The sequence below is a fragment of the Ambystoma mexicanum genome, chromosome 1q (assembly GCF_040938575.1).
Source record: "Ambystoma mexicanum isolate Mex_15411 chromosome 1q, UKY_AmexF1_1, whole genome shotgun sequence".
Lineage (NCBI taxonomy): Eukaryota > Metazoa > Chordata > Amphibia > Caudata > Ambystomatidae > Ambystoma > Ambystoma mexicanum.
Genome location: NC_090922.1, coordinates 1,106,831,764 through 1,106,856,670, shown reverse-complemented (window position 1 = coordinate 1,106,856,670; position 24,907 = coordinate 1,106,831,764). Strand labels below are relative to the sequence as shown.

Genomic DNA, 24,907 nt, shown 5'->3' with positions numbered 1-24,907 from the left:
TGGCCATGCTCCCTGGCCGCAGACCAATCCCTTTGCATTGTATGGCAGGGCTGAAGCCCATGATCCAGGAATTGTCGACAGTGGCCAATAATTCGACGAAGGTGGTCAAGTGGCCACTGGGCCAGACCACAGGTCAAGTCCAATGACTATTGTGCGTGGCTGGCATGGCCTGGCTGAGCCTTCTACGCTAGGCAAACGAGCCATAACGTTTATCCCAGCTGCTCACATACATCAGTGTGTGCCGAAAATAAGTTTTCATATAAATGGAGGAATTGGTAATGTGTAGTCCAGGATCATGAAACGCCTTCACTTAGGAAAAATAAAACATTGAAATTCATTGAAAATACTTTAAAATAAACTTTATTAAAACACTTGGTTTAGAACATTCCATAATCAAAATACAGGTGACAGAAGCCATTAGCACAGATAAAGGCTCATTTGTATACAGACAATGCAACTGAGATGACAACGGATAGTATCATAATCAGTGACATACAGAAGGACAAACCCTAAAAGTGTAAATGACATGGTGAGGAACCAAAGTACAGACCGTTTTTTAGTCTGAGGGTTATCCTGTGTGCATGCCAAGTAGGTTTTGAAGGGTTGCTATACGTCCATCGGACAGTTCCCCACTGGTTGCATAGAAGCCCATTGATCTTCAGTATCCCTGACCCAAGAAACATCATGCACCCATTGGTCAGTCAATAATATAGGGGCCCTTGACCAGTTTAACAGCAGACATCGCAAGTATCAAGTAAAGATTCACAAGTTTACTCACACAACCCACCCGATCATCAAATACACAGAAAAGACATTGCATGCAAGTAGGATTCAATCTTTCACCAGTCTTGTCAGAATATAGTACAGACATCCTTCCTTCCATTACCCATCAAGCTTAGAGCAACTGCACACCATGTGAAAGTACCCAGCATCATCCTCCCCAAATCTAGGGCACCTGCCCACGCTTGCTAAATTCTTTGAAAAAAACTTTAAAGAACGTTATGTTTGCAGTGAAAAATCTAAAAATCATAGAAATTTGCCAGTTACAAGCAACACAGCTGCAACTCACGGCCCCGCCATGCACTGGTCATTCACACAGATGACATCACAAAGGGCATTGTGTTGCGATTATCAGTGCAATAGGAGTTGTGAAATTCTTACTTTCGAAAATGCCACCTAGGATTAGTCTGCACACCTGGACTTTGTGAATCAGTCTTCAAATGAAGGTTTAGAGCTTCCTAACCCTTCCTATTTAAGTGATAGAGAAAAGCTACTATGTTTGTCAAATACTTAAGTGAACATTTATGAATGGGTCCTGAGGGCCGATTCATAAGCCTATAAAAAAAACATTTAAGAAACCACCCAGGAGCTGGCCTCGCTACTGGAGAATGTATTCACTGTATGTCCTTCAATTAAGGGTTTGACCACAGGCACTTTCCACCAAGATACATTGGCTGCATACACTGCATCGCAACATAATGCAGCAAAGTGTTCCTTGAGTTAGTTCTACAATCATCGTGAATCCATCGAAAAGATCAAGTGTGCTACTAAATCAGCCAGAGTGTGGCGTATAAGAGTGTTTCACACCAGATTACGTCAGTACCATTTATTGAAGTAACAGGTTCTTGTTTTCGGATTGTAAGTTTCCCCGAGTATGTCCAGGCCATCTAGTGGGTAGCCGTAAATGCCCAACTCTTAAGACCACAAGCCATGCTGCCAAATTCATAGACTGGATCTGAGTGAATTACACATTGTGTATAGGCGCTACATAAATAAACTATCATATCATTATCTTCTGCTGTTGAGAAACACAGATGGATTTACCTTGACACGTGGTTCTAAAGCCATCTGTAGAAGATGGGGGAGGGGGGTACTACACCAACACAACCATGTTGGTGAGATTAGTATTGTAGCACAGTGGCCTTCACACTGGGTGGCTGGCCGCCCCCTAGGGAGGCCCAAGGATGTTGGGGGGAGCACTCTTTTAAAAGGCCATTATTAAGACTGTTTAACATTGAATCATTTTTTAGGGCGACTGCTTTTAATAGAAAATATAAGCAGTTGAACATCTACTTATATTTCTAAGAGCCTGCCTCCCCCCACAACCAGACATCCTTTGGGCCCCCTAAGGTGGGTCAATCCCTAGATGGGGGTCCCAGAAACAGTATATTTGTACTCAATGGGGGAGCTCAGTATGAAAAGGTTTACATGCCACTGTTGTAGCATGTTCTATCAACAGCTTGTGCCACTTTATGCATTAATGGTGCAAAGGGGTGCAACAAAATGACTAGCTCTGCAAAGGTAGATGGAAGAGCAATGGATAAAACTCAACTCTGCCCACACGACTAATAAACAGATCCAATCATTCAGGTGCAAAACACAGCCCAACAGGTAAACCACTTTCGCCTCTTAGGCCAGCGCAGGCGTGAACTATTATGGAAGCGGCTCATATAACAATAGTAGTGTGGTAGCAAAATAAAAATGTCCAACCAAAGTTATAAGAAGATACTTTAAAGTAGTAAATACAAACAAATGATTAATCCCTATAAAGGAAAACCCAGAATTCTGACTTTAGCATAGAGGTGCACTCTGTGTTGGAAGGCCAGGATGCACAGGAAACAGCACTTGCCCAATTTAAAGGTTAACAATCTGTTAATAGATTATAGCAACTCTAAACGGCTCTTCATTATTGCCAACCAGCCCAATGGTCATAAATGCCACCACCTTCCAAGGTCAACAATGCTAATCTTTTCCTCTCCTTACTGCAATCATTTGTGATTTTTTTTTACATTTATAAAGCGCACTACAGCCCAGAGGCATCAAGGCGCCGTTACTTGATAGTGACTTTGCTCCAGGTTACATTAAGCATAGCGTAATGAATTATGGTGCAGATTTAGACAGTACAAAAGGGTGGTTACAAGATACAGCAACATAACGAACAGGTGAAAGCTATGGCCTTATTTGTACAAACAGTAGGATTTTAACAGCTTTCTGGAACGCTAGATGTGACTATACTTTAGGTGGGGGTGGTAGGACGTTCCAGTGGGTTGCTGCCATGAAGGGGAAGCTGGAGCCTCCTGCTAGAGCCGTTAGTGTCCTGGGTGTTGCAATTAGGTTGGTGTATGTGGTCCTCGTGGGTCTGTGCGAGCAGCTTGGTGATTCTCTGCGACAGGTACAAGGAGGCAGTGTCGATACATTTGTGCATGGGGGTGAGCGTTTTAAAGATGATGCAAACTACTTGAGCAAGTTCTGTCTAGCGGTCATGCTTGCTAATTCTACTGGATCCATGAGGCTTTCACACCAGGTAGGTTTTTGCAGAAGCATGATGTTCCAGGCCCAGCATGAAAATATTTGAGCATGCTCACCCTGCCCACACTCCTCCTGTGGACGGAAACACCATTGCAACTGGTTTCCCCCCACTCCCTTCACAACCCTACCCAATTCTCCACTGTTGTGCAGGGTATACCTCTCAAACATCAGTCGCGTGTCAATCCCAGCTCCCTTCACCCCTGCAACTCCAACCCTATGCCCTTCTAACAGACCTCACCCCCCCCATAGCATCCTAAACCTTCCCCACACTAATCTCACCCAATCTTTCGCCCCACCACTACCATTTACCCACTTAACACATACGCCATTTCACAAACCTAACAATTCGGTAAAGGCGACATGTCTTACCAATGAATAGTCGCCACTAGTTCTGTCCGATGTCAGTATTACTCTGTAATATCAGAAATGTAGGTCTTAACGGCCAACAGTTACAAATGTAAATATGCTTGATATATGTAGTTTGGGACCTGTGCCAAAGGTCAGTGTCAGCAGCATGTCCTGCCCACTTCACAGCAAATTAAGGTTGACAAAGCCTCAAGCCTTTAACTTGTCTAGCCACTCATCTTCAGTCTTCTCAATTCCTGATGCATCGCCCTCCAGTCACCCAACTACGTCGCTGACAGGGCACAACCAGAAACCAGGATTGTGCACACTTAACTCCGCTGCTGCAAAAAGTAAAGGATCAGAAAACAAGCCGTCTCTGCCTATTCCCAAAGACTATGGAACCAACTCCCCTGCAGCATCAGACTCGTTTCCACACTCCTAAAATTCAGAAAAGAACTAGAGATCCACCTCTTCCAGGAGTCTCTACCAACACCTAGGCCATCACGTCGCCCCTACTGACTCACTGGACGCTGCCTGCCCCTCCCCGCCACCTGGTACAGCTGTAACCTTCCTTTGCCATTCTGTCTCCTACCACCCGCGGTATCTGTTCACTCTGAAAACTGCTCCGTTATGTATCTGTATTGTTGTACACCTCTGTAAAGTGCTCTGTGGCTTCTCGAAGCTAGGACCATGCTCAATGAATAAACCAATTTTTAAAAAAGAATTGTCGAGAGAAAACCACGTTACTTACCAACTTGTAACGTTATTTAGATTGGATGTTCCTCCAATGTATTCCACATCTTTGACATGTAATGTCTACAGCTGAGCACTTCGGAAACTTTTTTTTTTCAGCAGAGGGCGTCCTGCTTCCAGTTGGTGTTCCTTGAAGGCCTCCATCAAGGTTGACATCACCGGATGTTATAAATGGGAAGCACAGTGCCCATAGCCTCAGTTTGTTTTTTCCCTCATAACGTGTGGCGCCAAGCCAATGCATGCATGACTGCACATAGCCTTGCGGAAACGTATGCTGCAATCGCATAGGAAATTCTCCAGAGGGGCAAGCTCGGAGGGCGATGTGGAATACGTTGGAGGAACATCCAATCGAAAGAACGTTACCAGTTGGTAAGTAACTTGTTCTTAGAATGGATTGTGTCATCCAATGTATTCCACATCTTTGACAGACTCCCAAAGCAGTACCAGAAAATGGAGGCGGGAAAAGAATTTAGCGTACCAATCAGATGGCGGAATAAAGAAGCGCATTACCAAAGGCCATATCTTGACCATGGATCGTATCCAGGGAATAATGTTTAACAAAGGTGTGGATAGAAGCCCACGTGGCTGCATCACAAATATTCCTAATAGGAACCCCCCGGTTGTAGGGCTGTGGAATTTGCCACGCCCCTAGTGGAATGAGCTTGGAACCCTTCACGAGGGTCCTTACCCGCCAATCGGTAGCATTCAGTAATTGTGAGGATAATCCACCTGGACAAGGTCTGTTTGTTAACAGCCTGGCCCAATCGGTGTCCAGCATATTCCACAAAGAGTTGATCGTCCACTCTGACCCTGGACATCCTAGAAATAAAGCTCAGAGCTCTCCTAGGATCCAACCTATGGAGTCGCTCCTCTTCCTTACCAGGATGAGGAGGAGGAGGAGGAGGATAGGAAGAACCACCTTCTGGCTCAAAAGAAATCCAGACACTACGGTGGAAAGGAAGGACATACCCTTAGTACAACCCTGTCCATGTGGGACTCAGTAAAGGGCGGCTTAGATGAAAGTGCCTGCAATTCACTCACTCTGCAAGCGGAAGTAGCCGCAAACAAGAACACTGAACCTTTGCATTCTTGTCCTTTGAGATTGTCCTTCAAGACAAACGGGGCACCCATTAGAAATTTCAAAACCAAATTCAAATCCCAAACCAGCACCTGGAAAGAGGACGACGGGAACAGTCCTTTAAGAAATCAAAGGAATCTTAAAGTAAGAACATTCTTCAGACGAGCGCTTAAATATAGACAGCGCCGCCAGGTAACCCTTAATGGTATCAACTTGAAGGCCCCTGTGGGCCAAAGAAAGAAACCCATAGGAATGGAACACTGAAAAATATCAACATTTTGTTCTCTGCACTAGCCGCAAAACATAGGCCAACAGTACAGGGATTTTGTTGCTGGCCTTCTGCCCGAAACACCGCCATCACATCATCCAGGAGGTCCCAATCCTTATACCTCAACCTTTCAGATACCAAGCAACACTAAGAGTCCTGACCACTGAATGGAGCGCCTGACTCTTCCCTGCCCCCCCCCTCTCGCGAGAGCAGAGCCGCTTGGTAGGGAAGACTGCCTGCAGGGCAGATGGACATTTCTAGAAGGTCCGGGTCCCACGCTCTCCTGGCCCAATCCGGAGCAATGAGGATCATGTGGGAACCGAACCTCCGTAACCTCTGCAACACTTGAGGAATGACGGGGACTGGAGGAAACTTATACAGCAGTGGGAATAACCAATCCACTACAAATGCGTCTCCTAAGGCTCCTCTCTGAGGAAATTCCCTTGAGCAGAATCTCTCGCACTTCCGGTTGGCACTGGTGGCAAAGAGATCCACTTGTGGGGTTCCCCAAAGGGCGAAGACCTCCAGGAGGACTTTGAGCCAACTCCCAATCGTGAGATACCATGCTCTGCCTGCTTAGAGCGTCCGCCGCTGCATTTTCCTCTCCGGTCAGATGAACTGCTGAGAGTGAAATTTCCTGCTGGACTTCCCAGAACCAGAACTGCATTGCCTCTCTGCACAACGGGAGTGACCCTACGCCACCTGCCTTTTTTTGTTGAAGTAATGCATGGCCACTGTGTTGTCTGTCACGATCAGGACACTCTTCCCCCATACAGAAGGCAGAAAAGCCTCCAGGGCCAGCCTGATGGCCCTCAGCTCCAACAGGTGGATGTTGAGTTTGGACTCCGATGGAGACAAATGACCGCGGGCAGTCAAGTCTTCGGCATGAGCTCCTCATCCTGTAAGAGAAGCGTCTGTCACTAGTCGCCTCCAGCCATGGCTTTCAAAATGGCTCCCCCTTCATCAGGTTCCCCTTGTTGGCCCACCACAGCAGATCCTGTGAGACCAAGAGTGGAATCTGAACGTGATCAGACATCTTGCCCGCGACTGCGACCACTGCATCTCGAGAACCCATTGCAGTGATCTCATCCACAATCTGCCCTCTAGCACCAGAAAAATGCAGGATGCCATGAGGCCGAGCAACCTTAAAAATTTGAAAGTTGTGAGAATCTGGGCATGTTGAAACTTGTCCACCATCTGCACGATGTGATGAGCCCTGACCTTGGGAGGCGAGCACTTCCCCAAGGACATGTCCAACACCGCTCCAATGTACTGGAGCGGCTGAGAAGGTGTTGGGTGCTACTTTTTGAAATTGAGGGAGAAGCCCAGCAGGTGACACCGAAGTGATCCAATGCTTGTTCGGGAGAACGCACATGGATCAGCCAGTCCAGGTAGGGGTAAATGTCAATTCCCCCCCCCGCCTCTCCCGAGTTACACTTCCACCACCATCAGCAGCTTGGTGAAGACCCTTGGGGCGAAGGTCAGTCCGAATGGCAGGACCCAAACCTGAAAGTGCGACTCACCAGCCGCAAACCTCAGGTACTTTCGGTGCTTGGGATGAATCAGCACATGATAGTAAGCGTCCTGTAGGTCCAGAGACACCAACCAATCCTGAAGTTGAAGGGCCTGGAGGACTTGAGAAAGGAGTGACCATCTTGAACTTGTCCTTCCTGAGAGGTTTGTTCAACCAACACAAATCCAGGATGGGTCTCAATCCCCAATCTTTCTATGGAATCAAAAAATATGGGGAATACCAACCCTTGTTCCTCTCCGCCACAGGCACCAGTTCCATAGCGCCTTTCTCCAGCAGAGTTAAGATTTCCTGCACAAGGAGCGGATATGGAAGCCTCAGAGATTCCGCCGGTGGATTGCCGTGAGGCCGCTTTAGGAAGGGGAAGGCAGTAGCCGTGGGCTATTGTATCCAAAACCCACACATCTGAAGTAATGGCTCGCCATTCGAGATGCTGAGACAGTCTGCCTCCCAACCGGCGAACAATGGGATATGGCCTCACACTTGTTTAGGAGCGGTTGCGGCAGTGCCTGAAGGCAAAGAGGCAGCTGCATGAGCGGCTTTGGACCTCCATTTCTGACAGAAAATACCTTGTGAGACCAACCGTCAAAGCGTTTATCATCCCTATCCGAAGGGATGGTAGGGTATGCTGCCTGCCTCGAGGTGGCCATAGCCGCCTGCACCACCAAACTCGCGGGTGAGTGGATAGGTAGCTGGGGTCACTAACGGAAGGGCAGTAGTTCTTTGTCAATAATTTGTTAACAGCTGGGAGAGATTCCAGGGACTGCCAAACAGCCGCCACCCTTTTCTGTAAGGTAAGATGAAACGGTAACACCGGGTCAGAGGACGGACCTTGATCTAAAATGTACGTTAGATCATCTTGCACAAAAGCTTCAAGAGGACTGGACCAGTCCAGATACTCTGTGACCCTAGCCATGAGCCGCCTATAGGACGACTCGGCATGTGCCCCAGGCTCAGGCCTACCAAATTCCACTTCCTGAGAAGTATCCAACCCACTGGCATCATGAAGGGTTTGCAGCAACTCCTCCAAATTGACTGTCTCCAGAAAAGACAGGAGACACATCAGGCTCAACAGGGTCCTAAAAGTCAGACCTTTCCTCCTCCTCATATGTCAGAGGGAAGTAAAAACCTTACCTCAGGACAGAAGTCCACCACTTGCCTCACAGACCCAGCAGTAGCATTCTTTGGAGGATCCACAGTATCAGGGATCTCCAATGGTAAATTTTAGGCAAAAAAACAAAAAAAAAAACTTAAGGCTTCAGCGTCGAGAGCACTGTAGGCTTTGGCGTCGATATCGACAATGGGGTCAACGGCACCGACGGCTGATAAGAAGGCAAAGCCTCGATTTCCGAATCCGATGGAGTCGACGTCGACCTCGAGCCCTTAGCAGGGTTCTGCGGTCTCGCTGGGGACAAGGACCGAGACCTGGACGCAAGTCTCTTGAGACTACCCTGAGCCTTGTCCGAACAGGACCTCGAAGGTTCCCGATGCGAGTCACGTCAAGGACCCGAGCCCGAAGGCATGCGAGCCACGACACAAGACTTCCTTGCCAGCTTCATCAGAAGGCATGGACGGAACTGTGCCCTGCGACTGAAAAATCGCGAACATCTGCTCTCTAAAGGCAGCCCATTCCTCCAGAATCGAGGACTTCGTTGGGCATGCCACTTTCCTCACGACTCCATCCTCCGAGGAGAACAAGGAAGGCGACCGGTGACGGTGCTTCTTAGACTGCCGAGGAAGACGAATGGTGGGAACCACTGGGACCGAGATCCCCGGGACTCCACCCAATGCAGAGAATCACCTCTCGAGTCGTCGGTCGACACCCCTACCTACCTGAAGCATCCCCTTACAATCCCGCAAGGCCTTAGCAGTCAGCAATTGGCATTTGGAACAGTCGACAGTTCGTGACTCTCACCCAAGCACCACAAACAAAAGCGATGCGGGTTGGTGATCGACATTTTAGACTTGCAGTCCCAGCAAGTCTTGAAGCCAGACCGCAGAGTCGGAGGGGTCGAAGAAGACATCTTCACGAGTAATATCAGGAGGTGCGCTGAGCCTCTGAAGCAAACACGTTTGCGGAAAAAACTGAACTGAGGCTACAGGCGCTGTGCGTCCTATTTATAACATCCGGTGAAGTCACCTTCGAGGGACTTCAACCCGATGCCATCGACGAAGGACGCCCTCTGCCGAAAAAGTTTCTGAAGTGCACAGCTGTGGACATTGCATGTCAAAGATGTGAAGGATGTGGAATACCTTGGAGGCCACAATCCATTCGAAATGGAGCTCCTTGTAGACCAAACCCCAAAAGACCCCAAGATTGTATCTTTAAACAATACCGGAGCAATTAGTCAAACTAGTCTCATATTATCCCTGAAGACCCTGAGAAACCTAATTATTCAAAACTACGATGTCTGTCACAAAGAATAGGGATGTTCTGACAGCCTTTCACACGATACACTAGGCTAAAAATTCCAAGATCCACAGTGGACCAAGCAATATCAGCCAGGGATCCAGAGCAAGAAAACGATGGGACGTCTATACATCTCACTGTGTGATCTTGCACGCAAAGGAAATTCTTAGCTCACACTCTTTATTGCGATCCCCACCCATTGTGCAGCCTAGACATCCTTCCATAACATGCATTTCAATGAGTTGAATTCACTGAATAAACTCTTCCCTGCACCCCCTCCACCCTGACTCAATTCCCAACTCAGATGCAAAGAAAATCTTGCCCCTCAAAGACCCGAAAACCTCCCCTCCACATCGGCCTTGTTAAATATCTGAATAAAGTGTTGCCAATACATAGAGTATTTCAATCTATTATTACCAAAATCTTTAACTAGTTTTTGATATTTGAAGAATCAAATATTACCTGGACATGGTCCACACAGGAAAATGAGTCTTCCATTCTTAAGAGCATGATTCATTTCCACAAGAAACTATTTTTACCATCAAGGGACTATGCATCAAATGTTTAAACTAGTTGTAAGGTTCGATACAACACAATTTAGGGTTTAGATGGTGCCCGAGTCATACAATAAAATAAAGAAATTGAATATATTTAACACTCTTGGGTTACCTCTGCCCTCTTCACTAAGATCTGTGGGTGGTTGTGGGAGAACTATATGTCACTTGTCATTGGCCATCTCTGGAACAGCAATGTTCTGGTTTTTCTAGGGAATACAACTCTTTTCTGTCTAAGGCTGCAACATGCTAGCTACTATATTCTCTTTCCTATGGTGTACCCCACTTAATCGGCTCACCTCTTCTATTATGGCTCTTTCTAGTCTCATGTTTTTAATCTGCATAGAATTATTTCCTTTTCCTCTAGCTGACAGACTTGTCACATTAAAAAGTCTACTCACCCTTTATTAATCTTAATCTGATGAAGGGTCAATTACTTCATTTATTGCTGGCCAATGCTATGCCAGTCTACCACCCAACATCAATTCCTGCTGTATGCATGTCATTTAGCTCCGCCTAATCTACAAGCCTTTACACATTCTTAATTTGCGCTAGCCATATTTCTTCATTTGCATGTGAATGCCTTTCTAAAACATTCATAATAGAATGTATCTGCTTACTTTCACTGTCCCATCATCCTTGGTTAACAAACATTTTAACATTACTATCAATGTTTTAATCTTTCAACTCCTGCATCAGATTATTTCAGTAAGATTAAAAATCATATTTATAGACTAGGAAAAGATTAAAAGAAAAATCAGTCAGTTACCTTGAGCCTTTTATCAATTCATTTCTGTATGTTAATTAGTGCTATAGTTCTCAAAGCACTACTAGCATTGCCTTCACCTGCTGCTCAATCTCACATTCAGTCTTGCATTCTAAAAGCCTTCGTATTGCAATTCTCTACCTGTCAGGGTCCATGCTGCTCCATCTCTTGTCACCTTTTGTTCCCTTCTGCAAAACCTCCACCTTGAAGTTGGCTTCCCTGGATGTTTTCTTCCAATTTAGAATGAAACTTCTTTGGTTTTATTATTCATTGTTGTAACCATACTGTAATTGTACAGTTTCAGTCTCCCCTATAAAGCGCTTTGGCCGAAGTTCTAAAAAGTAAAAAAAAAATAAATGGTGGTTATTTACATTTGACAATTCATATTTGCTTACCAATAGTCTAAATTGTGTTTAGTGTTGCATTTGAAGACATCCCTAGGTTGAATTTACTAGGCAGCATAGCCAACAGGACGGCAAGATGAGAATATTTGTTAAAATATATTTCTAAAATCTTGTCTAGTGTGCAGATTTCAGGAGGCCACCCTAGTTGAAGTGAACAGTGGAACTCTGGTAGTTTAGCCAAACCTAATCAAGATAAGCATGGAGAGGGGTCAAGGTTAAGTCTCAGGAGAGTCAAGTGGTGTCAGGGGTCCACAATGAGTCCGCACAGTGAAATACACAATGAGTATACTTAAGGTTAGTACAGAAACTCTATTGTAGGCCAAAAACACAAAAATGAATCAAGCAGGTAATATCACACAACACTAAACATAAAGCATATATACAGTCACAGCTAGTGTATGCAAATAGTTCACAATGTGCATGAAAGGAAAGGTAAGTAGTTAGGCAATTGTATTAACAGTCTTTTCTTCTTTTCTTCCTCCGGGGTCAGACCAAATTCAATACAGGCTTTCCCCCCCCCAATCATCGCGTGAAAGGAGCCGATGTCATCTGGCGGTGACGGCTGGGCTTGTAGGGGCTTCCAACTCTGCCTCCGATTCCCATGTAGGATCTCTCGAAGGGGGCGACGAAATGTCCGAAAAAGAGTCTCTAGGCTCTTGGTCAGACTCCGAATCTTGCAACTCCCCTTCTTCCTGGTGTGAGCGGGGGAGGTCCTCGCTAACTGGACGGGAGGCCGGCAACCCGGCCGTTGACATTGACCGTGGAGCAGGACCTGGTTCGTCGTCGGTGGGTGTTTTTGGTACTGCAGGAGGTGTACCCATGAGGGGGGGTAACCTTGCGTCCAATTAGCTCAATAAAGACTGCCGTGTGATCAACACCTGTAAGGATAACACCGACTGATTATTTAGCAAAGACGAAGTAACAGGGACACTTTGCCTTCCCGAGACAGTCGACGAGCAGTTGCAAGCCCAGATCCGCTGGACAAACAATTTGTTCGCGGTCTTCCTCCATCGACGATATTAAGACTGTCGATTCCTGCTGCAACAGGATCTCTGGCAAAACCGCGTTGTACACTGCCGGCTGCCAAGCCTCTGGTTGATTCACCATCGACGATAATCGGAGCCCCTTCAATCGATGTCGCCGGGGTCGATGAAGCCACTGCATGTATTGCCTGCGGCAGTGGTAATGAACCCGTCGACGACGGAATTCCCGTTAACGACATTGGTGGTTGTGACGCAGCCTCTTTAGGCGATCCCGCCTTTTTTGTGCTAGACATATGCTTCGTTGAGTCTCTACTCGGGTCTTTATGGGATCTCTTCTATCCTTTTTTGACGAAGAGGAAGATTTTCCTGGTTTGCGGTCTTCGCCGCGACCATGTTTCGATAATGAAGAGGATTCTTTCGCCAGATGTTTTTCTAGCGAGGAGAACGTGGCTTCTTCGCCGGAGGCTCTGCAGATACAGTGCGGCGATGAACTATCGGAGATTTAGGCCTCGATGCCAAACTGTGTGCAGATCCTACCTCCGATGAAGGGTACTGTCCTCCCCCTTCATTCAGCCACGTCACCAGACGCCCATTACGGTCTCTTGGGGTTTTCTGTGAGAATCCCTTACAAATTTTACAGCGGTCCGCCGAATGATGAGGGTGAAGACAATACAGACAATCCATGTGCCCATCTCCTTCGTAGACTTTCAGTCCGCACGTGGCACACGGCCAGAATAACGCCTTCCCAGACATTGGGAAAGACAAAGCTCAACCTTGTAGGAAGTGAAAACACGAGGTGCTCCCGCTACTTTGGAGGCGGTTGAAATCTGAAGGGAGCTGCGGTGTGGGGCTATTTATACTGTAAGTCCTATTAGGTCATGCGTAAGTGCCCCAAAGTGTCAACATTTTTCCAATGGAAAACATCTTAATAAGTATACCAAGGGTTACAGCCCGACGACGGGGAATATTCTAAGCATGTGAATCCATGAAAGATCCAATGCTGGAGAACCTATGTTGCTCCTCAAGTCTAATGAGCCCAGTTACCCCAGGGTTTGGCTGCGCTATATAAACAAACTAAAATACTGAAGCGGTTAAAATTGAGACAGACCCGAGGTATACATAAGATATTGTAAAAGTTATCCCTTTTTATTTTCAAGCAATTATAATATGTTTGTAACATTTTACATAAGGAAATTAGGTTCCATTTGTACATATGTATACATGTTTCTTGAAATGGAATATTAAACTGCTTGGTTTATAATTTTCAAAATGCTGTTTTTCGGCTTGGTCTTGTGGCCGGTAAATAAAAATGGACTGTTTCATGGCAAATTAGGAAAACCAGGGTAAATAAACGGTTAAAAAACGTTGTTTAGGAGTCATTTAATTGATATTACATTTTGATTGTAATTCACGTATTCCATACGTGTGCTATAAAATTAAGCATTAGAGGCCTAGGAAGAAGGAACATAAAGACAACAAACACTAAATGTCACTTGCCAAACCAGTGTCACTTTGGAACAACTACATTTTGAGGCTCTGCATTGTCCTCAAGAGTCAGTAGTGATGCAGATGTCCAGTGGCCGGAATTTGTCTGGAATGTCACTCACCAGTGACCCATGGAATGTAACCATGATCATGTTTACAGGACACGTCACCCAGAAGAGACGGACACAGAAGATGTTTCAAAATCGCTTGCAGAGGCAGCGCTCACAATCCACATCTTCTAAAAAAAAGAAAAAAAAAAAAATCAATCGAAGAAAGAGACAAGGTCCCCTGTACATGCGGAAACACATTCCTGTAAATTTGTAGAAGTTGGGTTCCTTGGTAAAACCCACTACTACAAATATCAGAAGAATTGCTTGTTCACTGCAATTAGCCAGGCCTGGAATCTCAAATAGATATCAATGTACAATGCTCTCACTAATAGGCTCAGGCTTCCTGGTGATGAACAGTGCAACACTCCTGTCTTCCAAGACATGGAAAGCAAAACCATAGTGAGCTCAGTCATAGTGCAAGTGTCTGAAAGTACATCTTATGCTGCCATGGAGAAGTCTTAGTTACTTACCTGTAACTGTATTTCTCCAGCATTGGTATCTTTCATAGATTCATATGCCTGAATACTCCCCGTCGTCAGACTGGAAATCCTCGGTGATAAAAATTATCTATTAAAAACGTTCAATATACATCCCTTCTCCCTTAGAGAATGCATGTAGATACTCCACTGTGGCTTATGAGCCACTCCATTGTGTAGTCCCTCCACTTCACTTTGGTCCTTTATGGCCCCAACCAATGAGGTGGCAGGGCTTAAGCTCCACCCCAGGCAACAATCTTTAGATTTTGAACCGTAGGAACTGCAGTATGATGGGTGCTGATCATAGGAGCAGAATCTCAGGGGAGGCAGGTGGGCGCATGTGAATCTATGAAATATACCAATGCTGGATAAATACAGTTACAAGTAAGTAACTAAGACTTCTCCAGCATTGGATCTTTCATAGATTCAGATGCTTGAATAGAAAACCAAGCAGTTAAAGCAGGTCAACAGAATATACAAGCAAAGATGCAGAAAAAATATTTCTGACAAACCTTTACCATACGGCAACACAAAGGTTACATAATCAGCGAAAGGGGGAAAATAGGCCGGTCCTACCTTATGCAAAGAGGTGGCGGAACACGGCCTGTCCAACTGCAGATTCTTTGTTGGCATCTTCTGCTAGGCAGTAGTGCTTAGCGAACTTGTGCAGAGTGCTCCAGGTAGTGGCTCTGCAGATGTCCTTCAATGGAACCCCTGCGTGAAACGCTACTGATGTCACTCTTCCTCTGGTGGAGTGTGCTGAAGGCGGTTTGGAGATGGGGTCGCCCTTCAATTGATGACAATGGGTAATGCATAACGAGACCCATCTTGACAGACATTTTTGGAGATACGTTGTCCTTTCATGCGGCCCGCAAAGGCAATGAACAGTCTGTTACATAATCGGAACTCTTTAGTTCTCTGCAAGTAAAATTTCAAAATCTTAGTCACATCTAGGGAATGTAAAGCTCTTTCCGCCTCCGAGGTATGGTTCCGGAAGAAAGATGGTAGAACAATGCGCTCTGCGAGTGTCATTTCTGACAAGACCTTGGGCAGAAATTTTGGGTGTGTCCTCAAAATGATGCGGTCTTGCTGAAACAAAGTAAAAGGAGGGCCTGAAGATCAGGCTTGTAATTCACAGATACTCCTGGCCGAAGTCATGGCCATCAGGAAAGCTGTTTTCCAAGATAAGAATTTTATTTCACATCTGTGAATGGGTTTGAAGGGGGGGTTCGATGAGAGCCGTTAGCGCAGTATTCAGGCTTCAGTAAGGCGCTGATGAGGACGTAGGAGGATAAGTACACATCAACCCCTTCAGGAAGATCTTGATGGCCGGAAGAGAGAGTAATGAATGCGCTTCTGGAGTTGTGTATGCTGAAATGGCCGACAGGTGAACTTTGATGGAGGATAGGGAGAGACCTGCCTAAGCCAAATGTAATAAGTAAGGTAGTATCTGTTCTACCGAAGCTGCAAGTGAGTTAATTGCCGATGTTACACACCACTTAGAAAAACGGGTCAATTTTCGTATGTAGGTGATCATTGTTGAGGGGGCACTAGAGGCCCCGATTATGTCCCAGCAGTCCGCCAGAAGGTTCAAGTTCATGAGTTTGCGCTGCTCAGGAACCATGTTTTGAGGGAGCGGCTCGCTGGGTCGTGGTGGAGGACTTTGTGGTTCTGCTGAGTCAAGAGGTATTGATGAGCCTGGAGGCGAATTGGCGGCCACAGGGATAGATGTTGCAGAGTCAGGTACCAGATTTGTCGCGCCCAGTCCGGCGCCATTAGGATCATGGAGCAATCCTGCTCCTTCAATCTGCGCAGAATTCTGGCTATCAGTGGAATGGTGGTACAGTGCCTCCTGGATCGGTCTCATGCAAAGTCTGCTTTTTGGTATGAGAAATATACACAAGGACATCATGCCCAGAAGGGATTTGAAAGATCGTACCATGGTCATCTCTTTTTCTAGGAACAATGTCGTTGAGCGGAGGATGGCCGTTACTCTGCCCGCCGATGGTCTCATCCTGGGAATGGTGGTGTCGAACTCTGCTTCCAGAAAAATAACCTTGCTGGGCAGGATTTTACATCGTTTATCGCAAAACCAAACTTTTAGGAGTTTTATCATTTTTGACACTGCCAATTGAGCTTGACTGAGGGAGCTTGTCCTTATCAACCAGTCGTCCAAATATGGAAAGACCTCCGTTCCCAACCTTCTGCGGTTCGCTACTATGGGCGCCAGACACTTGGTGAATACCCTTGGTGCTGATTTTAGCCCAAATGGGAGTACCCAAAATTGGAAATGTCGGTCTCCTATAGCAAACCTGAGGAACTGTCTGGGCAGAATGAATTGGAATGTGGAAGTATGCGTCTTCTAAGTCCAGAGTGGCTAGGAAGTCGTTTCTGTTCAGCCACGGTAACACACCTTGCAGGGATATCATTTTGAATTTGATGCCTTTGATGTATTTGTTGAGCGCCCTTAAGTCCAATATGGGCCTCCATTGACCGTTTTTTTTTTTATAAGAAAAAAGCGCAAGTATAAACCTTGCCCCTTCTGGGAATATGGGACCGGCCCTATAGCTGCTTTGTGCAGTAACTTTTGTACCTCTGCCATGACGTTCTGCAGCATGTGGACTTTGTGAGGGGTGGGTGCAAGGGATGGAGGATGGTCTATATTATCGAGTGTCGGCGTTGAAAATATTGGCTTACTCTTCCCCCTCCACAGGTGTTTGACAGAGGGGTGGGGGGGAGAATCGAATGGTCCGTTCTGTTTATTCTGGACTTTCCTTGGGAAGAGCCGCACCTTCCTCTCTGGGAATACCTGTTGGCGGATTGACATCTGTTGCCCTGAAAAGTGTTACCTTATGACTTCTGACCATATGAGGAACGCAAGTATCCTGTCTTTTGACGCTGCACCTCAAAAACGCTGAAAGGACCTGCAGTCTTTGTATTTATCTTTCAAGGAACTGATGGCTCTAGCTGCATCTGTGTCCGTTTTAATTCCTTTAAGGTGGTCATCCATCTTCTTGTCGAATAATTCTTGCCCATCGAAGGGCAGGTCCAAAATGTGTGCCTGCACCTCAGACCTGAAATTCATGGCTTTCATCCATGCCCGTCTCCGTAACACTGTGCCGTGGGCCATTTGTCTGAAACCTGATGCAGACACATCGACAGTCGCGTCGATCATGTGGTCTGAAGTGGTTTCTCTGTCCGCAATGATGGACCTGGCTTCCTCCTGTATATCTGCTGGTAGATGTTTGATCAGCTTGGACATGCAAAGCCAAAGCTTGCGGTCAAACCTGGCTGTCATGGCTAATGCGTTGCCCGCTCGGATAGTGAGATGCTGAGGAAGACACCTTTCTACCCATGGCTTCCAGCTTACGACCTTCCTTGTCTGGTGGTGCCGACAGTGGTGATTTCAAGCCGCTACTGTGATGACTGAATCTGGCTTCGTATGACCCCTTAAACAAAGCGGAGCCGAGTCAGGTGCTTTGTATTTTTCAGGCCTTGAGACTAAAGCAGGTGTGGATAAGGGTGTGGCCAGCATCTTCGACCCAGACTCCCATATGGTGTCGAGAAGTGGAACAGTGGTAACCGTCCTTCTGTATTTGTCCCTGTGCTCATAGAGCACGGAGCTCTTTTCTTCCGAAAAAACTTGTATTTTGAACAAGTCCACAGCTTAACCAATTATAGTATGAAACGATACCAAATCGTCTGGAGGTGAGGCATCACCTGGTGAGTCCTTCCTGGGTTTCTCGACAATATAATCATCCCATTCACTGGGCGGATCCGGTTCCTGCATAATCTCTCCTTCCTCCGTATCCAAAAAATCCCTGAACGGGCCCTCTTGCCAATCAGATACTGACACAGATGAAGGTACCTTAGTGGGTCTCAAACTGGTGATCGAGATCTATGCGGTGATGCTAAAGAGGGGACTCTTGCGGGTGAAACACTAAGTGTTCTGCTCCTGGATCTACATGGAGGCTCAGTTGATCTTGCTCTTTTCTGTCGTCTACTCCTGGAAGGGGAGTGTCTGGGTGTGCTATGCCGAGGTGAATCATCCCTCAGGTGGTGTTTCCTTAGGTACAGAAGACCTATTCTGCCGCTCTTGGCGCCTGTTAAACTCCGATGATTCTTTGCATTGATGCCACGAGCACCGGGTCATAAGGATCAGCCATGTCCTCTGAATCTGGTTGCCAAGGAGGGCTGTTTTCCTTAGGAGTGAGGAAAGGTTGCTCACCAGGCATTTCCGTGTCTGAGAACTCCTCCTGAAGAATGACGTCAGGAAGTTCTGTCATCTCTTTTAAAGGTGACAGTTGTGCTCCAACTGGCTCAGATGTAACTGGAATTGGAGACTCTGGTGCCAAAGACTTGTGAAGACTGCTCACATTGGACGATTTATCTGCCATGTCTGCAAATGGTGTTCTGGGTTCCATTTCTTCAGAAGACACCACATTTTTTGGAATTGTCGACGGTACTTTCGTAGACGGTGGTTTCGTGGACGAGAGTTACTACGAGTGATGTGCTTCCTTCGACGACAACTGCTTCGTGGACGATGACTTGGCCAATGAGGATTTTGTCGTGGATGAGGTTTGGAGCGTTTTGTTGTCGTTGACGGTTGTTTTGTCAACAGCTTGGTCGACGGCGCGTCCCTGGTTTTGCTGCCGCTCGTGGAAGGCTTCTCCGTCCCCCGCATCCCTCTTAGAAGTTTGTCCCTCAGATGGCTTGGTAGACGATACAGGAGCTGTTTTGGCAGACTCCTCGTCGGAGGACAGACCTTTGGCTACCAGGTGTAACAGAAGTTGTCTGTCCTGCACGGTTTTGGTGGAGAAATTCCTGCAAATGTCACATTTGTTGAGATCACGTGGATATAGGCAGTAGATATAGTGGTCATGTGGATCCTTCATGTAGACCAGTTTCTTTCTGCACCTCGTGCAGTCCCTGAACAGGGAAGGCTTCTTGGCAGGCTGAAGCTCAGCCATGCTGAGGAGAACTTTCACTCGACGAAAAAAAGTACCAATAAAAAAGTTTCTATAGTCCAAAGACTCATAATAGCAAGCCCCTAAGAAGGGGAAAACAATAGAATATGTTACAAAATATATACACTACACACCAAAGGTGAAAAGACTTTTGAAAGCTCAGAGTTGGAGGATTCCTTCTGTCTGATAGACTGTGGTGAAAAATCTGAAGATGGCTGCCTGGGGCGGAGCTTAAGCCCTGGCACCTCATTGGTTGGGGCCATAAAGGACCAACATGAGGTGGAGGGACTACACAATGGAGTGGCTCATAAATCTCAATGGAGTATCTACGTGCATTCTCTAGGGGAGAAGGGATGTATATTGAAACAGAGGATTCCCAGTCTGACGACGGGGAATATTCAAGCATCTGAATCTATGAAAGATCCAATGCTGGAGAAATATGGTTTCATTAAATCCATTGAACTTCTGAATAGCAACAGCCACTGACAGGCATTTTTGAATAGCAACGGCCATGCAATAGCAGTTCCCAGACAGAGCATCAATATGATATATGTCACGTCACAAAGTCCATTTCTAACAAATTACAGCTGCTGGTAAAAAATGTTTTTAAAAAAAGGTACAGAAAACATTTTCAAATCACAGTCCATCAACAACCATTTTTGGTGGAACTCAGATTTGTGATCTGTAGATATTCTGCTTGAAAGATGTCATTCAATGTTCCATTGTTCAAACACATTTGGGAAGAAAACAAACATTTCCATGAATGTGTACATGGCGATTAAGGAGCAGGAGCGTAAGAAAAATAGGTTTTTGATAGGCTCCCAATTTCATACAGCACTCGAGATGACTGTGCTTGACAAAATGACTCCTCCTCCTCCTCCTCCTCCTCCTCCTCCTCCTCCTATGGTTCTCTGCCAATGAGCTCTGCCTTAATGCCAGTAAAATAGAGATCCTACTCATTGGGACACCTGCTCCTTGTTGGCACCCCCCTCTCTCTGGCCTGTCCCCTTGGGACCTCATGCGCCTGTGAGGCAAAAAAAACCTTGGGAATCATCTTGGACTCCTCTTTCTCTACACACATCATGGACCTTGCCAAGAAGTCCAACTTTCAGCTCCACCTTCTCAGTGGCATTCTACCTTTCCTCACCAGCCACCAGAAGCTCAACATCTCCAGAGTCCTGGTTCTCTCTAGGCTGGACTACTGCAATAGCCTTTCCTCCCTTGGCCCCCTTCAACTAATCCAGAATACGACTGCAAGACTTATCCTTGGTCTCAAGCCCAGGGACTGCATCTCTCCAACCCTAGAATTTCTCCACTGGCTCCCAGTGACCGCAAGGATCAAATGCAAGACCCTTTGAATCGTCCACAAGGCTATCTGGGTACTTGAACCTCTTTACATCCAGCGTTCCCTTAGTAAATACCTGACGGCCACAGTCCTTCGGCTCCAATTCTCTGCAGGTCAAATGCTTCTCCAAGCAGAGTGGGAGGTATATCTCTTTCCTCGGCTGGCTCTGTCCTCCGGAGTGGCCTCCCTCCACCCCTCAAACTTGAGCCAGATATTCTAAAGTTCTGGAAACTTCTCAAGACTTTCTTTTTCACCTCCTCTCTCCCCCTACCCTGCTAACTCTCCCTCAGCTATTGGGACTGGTCCCCTCAGTCATACAGGGGGACAGTCCAACACCTACCACCTCCCAACTGCTTCCTTTGCCAGCACTTCCCTTAGGCTCCCTTTCCTGGACCAGCCCAACTTGGTCCTCCCTGCCCACCACACTTATCCTCCCTTTCCCCTGGCATTGCCACCTTGGCCAGCAGAGCACTTCCCCTCCCACCTTCCCTAGGGGCACCCCACTCTTGCACTTCTTCCCCAAACCCCTGCACTTACCTCCTTCTTCTCAAGCACTTGCACGGTAAAATTGACACATGGACAACATAATTTGTTTTTCAACTGTTGATTCCCATGTTCCCCCTCTACCCCCTGTCACACTCCTTTTTTGTCTTGTGGCACCTGGAAACACTCGTGTTTAAACACCATACAAATGTCCAATAAATAAAAATGTGGCAGTGTTCCATAATATGTGCCTAAATACAGTCCGAAAAGGTTGCATTTCGGTATGGAGGCAAACACTGGTAAGGAACAAGCAAAAACTGCAGTACCTTCAGGATGCTTCGTTGCAACATGGCGTTACAAAAAGAGTCAAACAGTGGGTGGCAAAGCCAATATTCCAACAGATAGCTTTTGAATTTGTTAAAGACCTGACATTGACAGTGCTTCCCATGCATACGCATGTTGGTCCATATTTTATTTCCAGGGCCCAGTCTATGCCACAGAACATTGCAAAAGAGGTTTCTCCTCCAAAACACGAACTTGTTGAAAGGTTGACAATGATGTGTAGCCGTCTATTGCTCTTTCTTGTAAGGTTTGCTGCATACTACAATTCATGGATGCAGAAGTGTGTGCGTGGTGCGTTATCCATGGATATGGAGAGAGAATAAGTCGGACAAATAAGTACTTGTTTTGTGCACGAAGCAGAGGGGCTTTTCTTCAAAAAACAAACTTTTCAGAAAGGGCATGGAAAGAGATGAAAGGGATGACATCTGAAATGCACAGTGTCAGCCTTTCACAGGAAATGCTTTGAGGGACAAATGTGCCTAAAATATGACCAGTAATGGTAGTAATATAATACTTAGACGTTACATTGTTCTGCGTGTGTTAAGTGTGTCCAAAAGTGAGTACCACAATCTACTATAATTTTATTATTCAAGGTTATTACTAAGGGTGTGACCAAAATCTTGTTCGTAATGAGCTCAAGAATCTCATCAGAAAAGTGGAGAAGTAGTCATACAGAATGAAAGCAAGGAAAAATGATTAAGATATGGAGTCTAGCTTTGTTGGCAAGTAGGAATCAGTGAAAGTGGCTACAGATCACAACAGACCAAAGGGTTATGGGCCTCAGTAAGGCAACATTGAAAGCACGGGTGACAGAGTATGTAATTTAAATGCATACTTTGCTGATGTGCACTATGAACACGCGCCTGTGGCCTTTGCTCATTTACATCACACTCTGAAGGCCCACATGTAAAGGCCAGTCAGGCATGCCTGCAACATTGCAGAAATCAAGACGATTGCTGGACTATCTACACAGAAGCCAGTAAGCCTTTCAAAACTCAGTTCATTCTAGGCATGCTTGAATTTTAGGGATTTTCTTTTTATTTTGTGCACTTTGCACGTGTGGCCCTGGGTGCAACAGTCCAGCCAGCCTGAGGGGCTATCGCCCCTTTGACCCCCCCCTCCTCCTTTACTGGTCCACCTGTGCCGTCTGTATATTAACCCACCGCTTTTCATCCATCAATATGCATGCATCTTTATTTCACGCTGTAACCACCTCTTTATATCTTATATGATTTGTGAAATGAGTGTGTGCATCTTTATTCCGCAATGAAGGTGGGTAGCGAATAGCTAAGTTAAATAACAGCAATACATACTTATCAGGTGTTGGGAAGTATGTACTTCAAGTAATGTTGCATTCGTTTACAAAACCCCAAGGGTGAAATGATTTAACCGATGGACATAATTTCAGAAATCATATTTGGTTTGAGGTGGCGTATCCTGTTTTCATGGTATGTATTAGAATTCTGTTTTTTGAGAAGTGAGGAGATGGCCTGGTTATATACAGGCACGATACAATTAGGTTTTGTTATGACTTTGTTGCTTGAATTTACATTGAAGAAAGACTGACACTGGTTTGTAAAAAAAAAAAATTTTGCGACAGTAATGCAACCACCACCTAGCCAGATCTGAACCTTATGGGCAGCCAGATCTGCACCCCAACATCCCTGCTGCAGGATGGACTCCCTTCTGCGCATCTATATCAAACAAAAGATACAAGCCCAGGGCAGAAATGCTCCTTTGTGGACACTAGCAAACAGCAATGTGTGGTGTACATGTTCTGCACCCAGGGTCGGATTGGGGCATAACATTGTCTTGGACATAATAAAAAAGTGGCACACAGAACAAATGGCAATTACTTCCTTTTACAACAGACTGTTTGAATAGTACCCAAGGGGGAGTTATTAGATGAAATGTAATGCAAATTGTGAAATGTAAATAAATATGTATTCAGCAACAATGGTCAAAACTACTGGCCACATCATGAAGTAACTCCAAGTGACACATTGGCCAAAAATGTGGCTGTCTTTAGCCAAATAAACTGGCCCACAATAGCACACTTTGTTTCAGCATTGCCCTGTAGGCCTGTCTGCACCTCGCCTAGGCGCATCTGTCAAAGAATTTGTAAATGGTGTAGTTCCGGGCGTCTTGTTTACATTAAAGTGGAAGTAAATATTTTGCGGTATGCAATAGTTGACATATTTCCTTTTTTCACTGCATAGCTTGGAATTGAAAGCAGAAAAGAAATTCATTTTTGTGACATGTTTTCCCTGAACGAAAACAACCCATAGCTGGTTGAGAAAACACAAAAGGTCTCATTGTTATTTGTCCTTGAATCAACTGTACTAACAATCTGAAGGATACAATGTGTCGAATATCCACAAAGAACTGATAAGATTCACTATACTGAAAGCATACATAAGAACGTTCAGTTTCTATTACTGAGATCTGTCGTCAAAGCAGTTGATCACTGTCACAGATAGAATGGAAACTCTCAATCATGTAAGCATAGTTTTACATAATATTTAGGCTACCGAGTATGGTATGCGTGCTGTATGCTGAACGATGTACAATTGAAGGTTTGATTTGACACAAAGAATCGACATTGTACATGTTAAAATGTATGAACTGTGTATATCCCATTATAAACTGGCTACTGAAATATTTTTTGCATTCTCAAATTTACATAACTACGTTCTACCGATGTGCGCTTGCCATGGGTTTAATCTTCCAGTTGACAGCTTCAACCAGATTTGGACAATAATCGTCAACAATGCATCTGTGATAACCATTATCTGGGACAATCGCCAGGCACTAAAGTGTCTTTTTTGCGATAGCAGTAATAAGGAGCAACATCGCAGCCTATTTGATCTGAAAACGTGCAGATGTTATGTTGAATTGGAAAATGAAACTGCTCCTTTCTTCTCACGAACGGATATCAATATTTTCATGGACATATTCTCCTCTTGAGCATTATGTCAAAAATAAAAGTACTTGTTACGTTCCAGACTAGTGCGGTTTTCTTCAAAATACACTTTATCCTTTTTGTGAAAAGAAACAAACATTTTGCCTTGTGTGTGGATGTGTGCATTTATGTTCCTGGATGACAGGGTACGTTTGGCTATGCTGCCCACGAACCTCATGAAAATAAGGGGAGCTGTGAAGGCATCATGACACAACAGGTTCAAATTCGTAAACAAATCTTCATAAACTTTAAAATGGTAAGGGGGGGGGGTTAATGCCTATATTGCCCTATTCCAACTATTCCAAGGTGGGATTTCCCCATCTAAAGAAAACCAAG

At 45.6% G+C, this 24,907-nt stretch overlaps 1 protein-coding gene across 14 annotated transcripts in view; it reads right to left on the bottom strand.

Moving 5' to 3' along the window:
* Window positions 1-24,907, bottom strand: part of MTF2 (metal response element binding transcription factor 2) — a 1,089,527-nt gene that overhangs the window by 981,339 nt on the left and 83,281 nt on the right. For 7 of the 14 annotated variants that reach the window (XM_069641820.1, XM_069641815.1, XM_069641825.1 and 4 more), the window contains one exon: window positions 11,156-11,348. In XM_069641820.1, the coding sequence (XP_069497921.1) occupies window positions 11,156-11,169 (14 nt within the window). In that variant the 5' untranslated portion in view covers window positions 11,170-11,348. Of the gene's footprint in view, window positions 1-11,155; window positions 11,349-14,008; window positions 14,125-24,907 lie in introns of all 14 variants that reach the window. The other 7 variants (XM_069641817.1, XM_069641818.1, XM_069641819.1 and 4 more) reach the window with 2 other exon arrangements.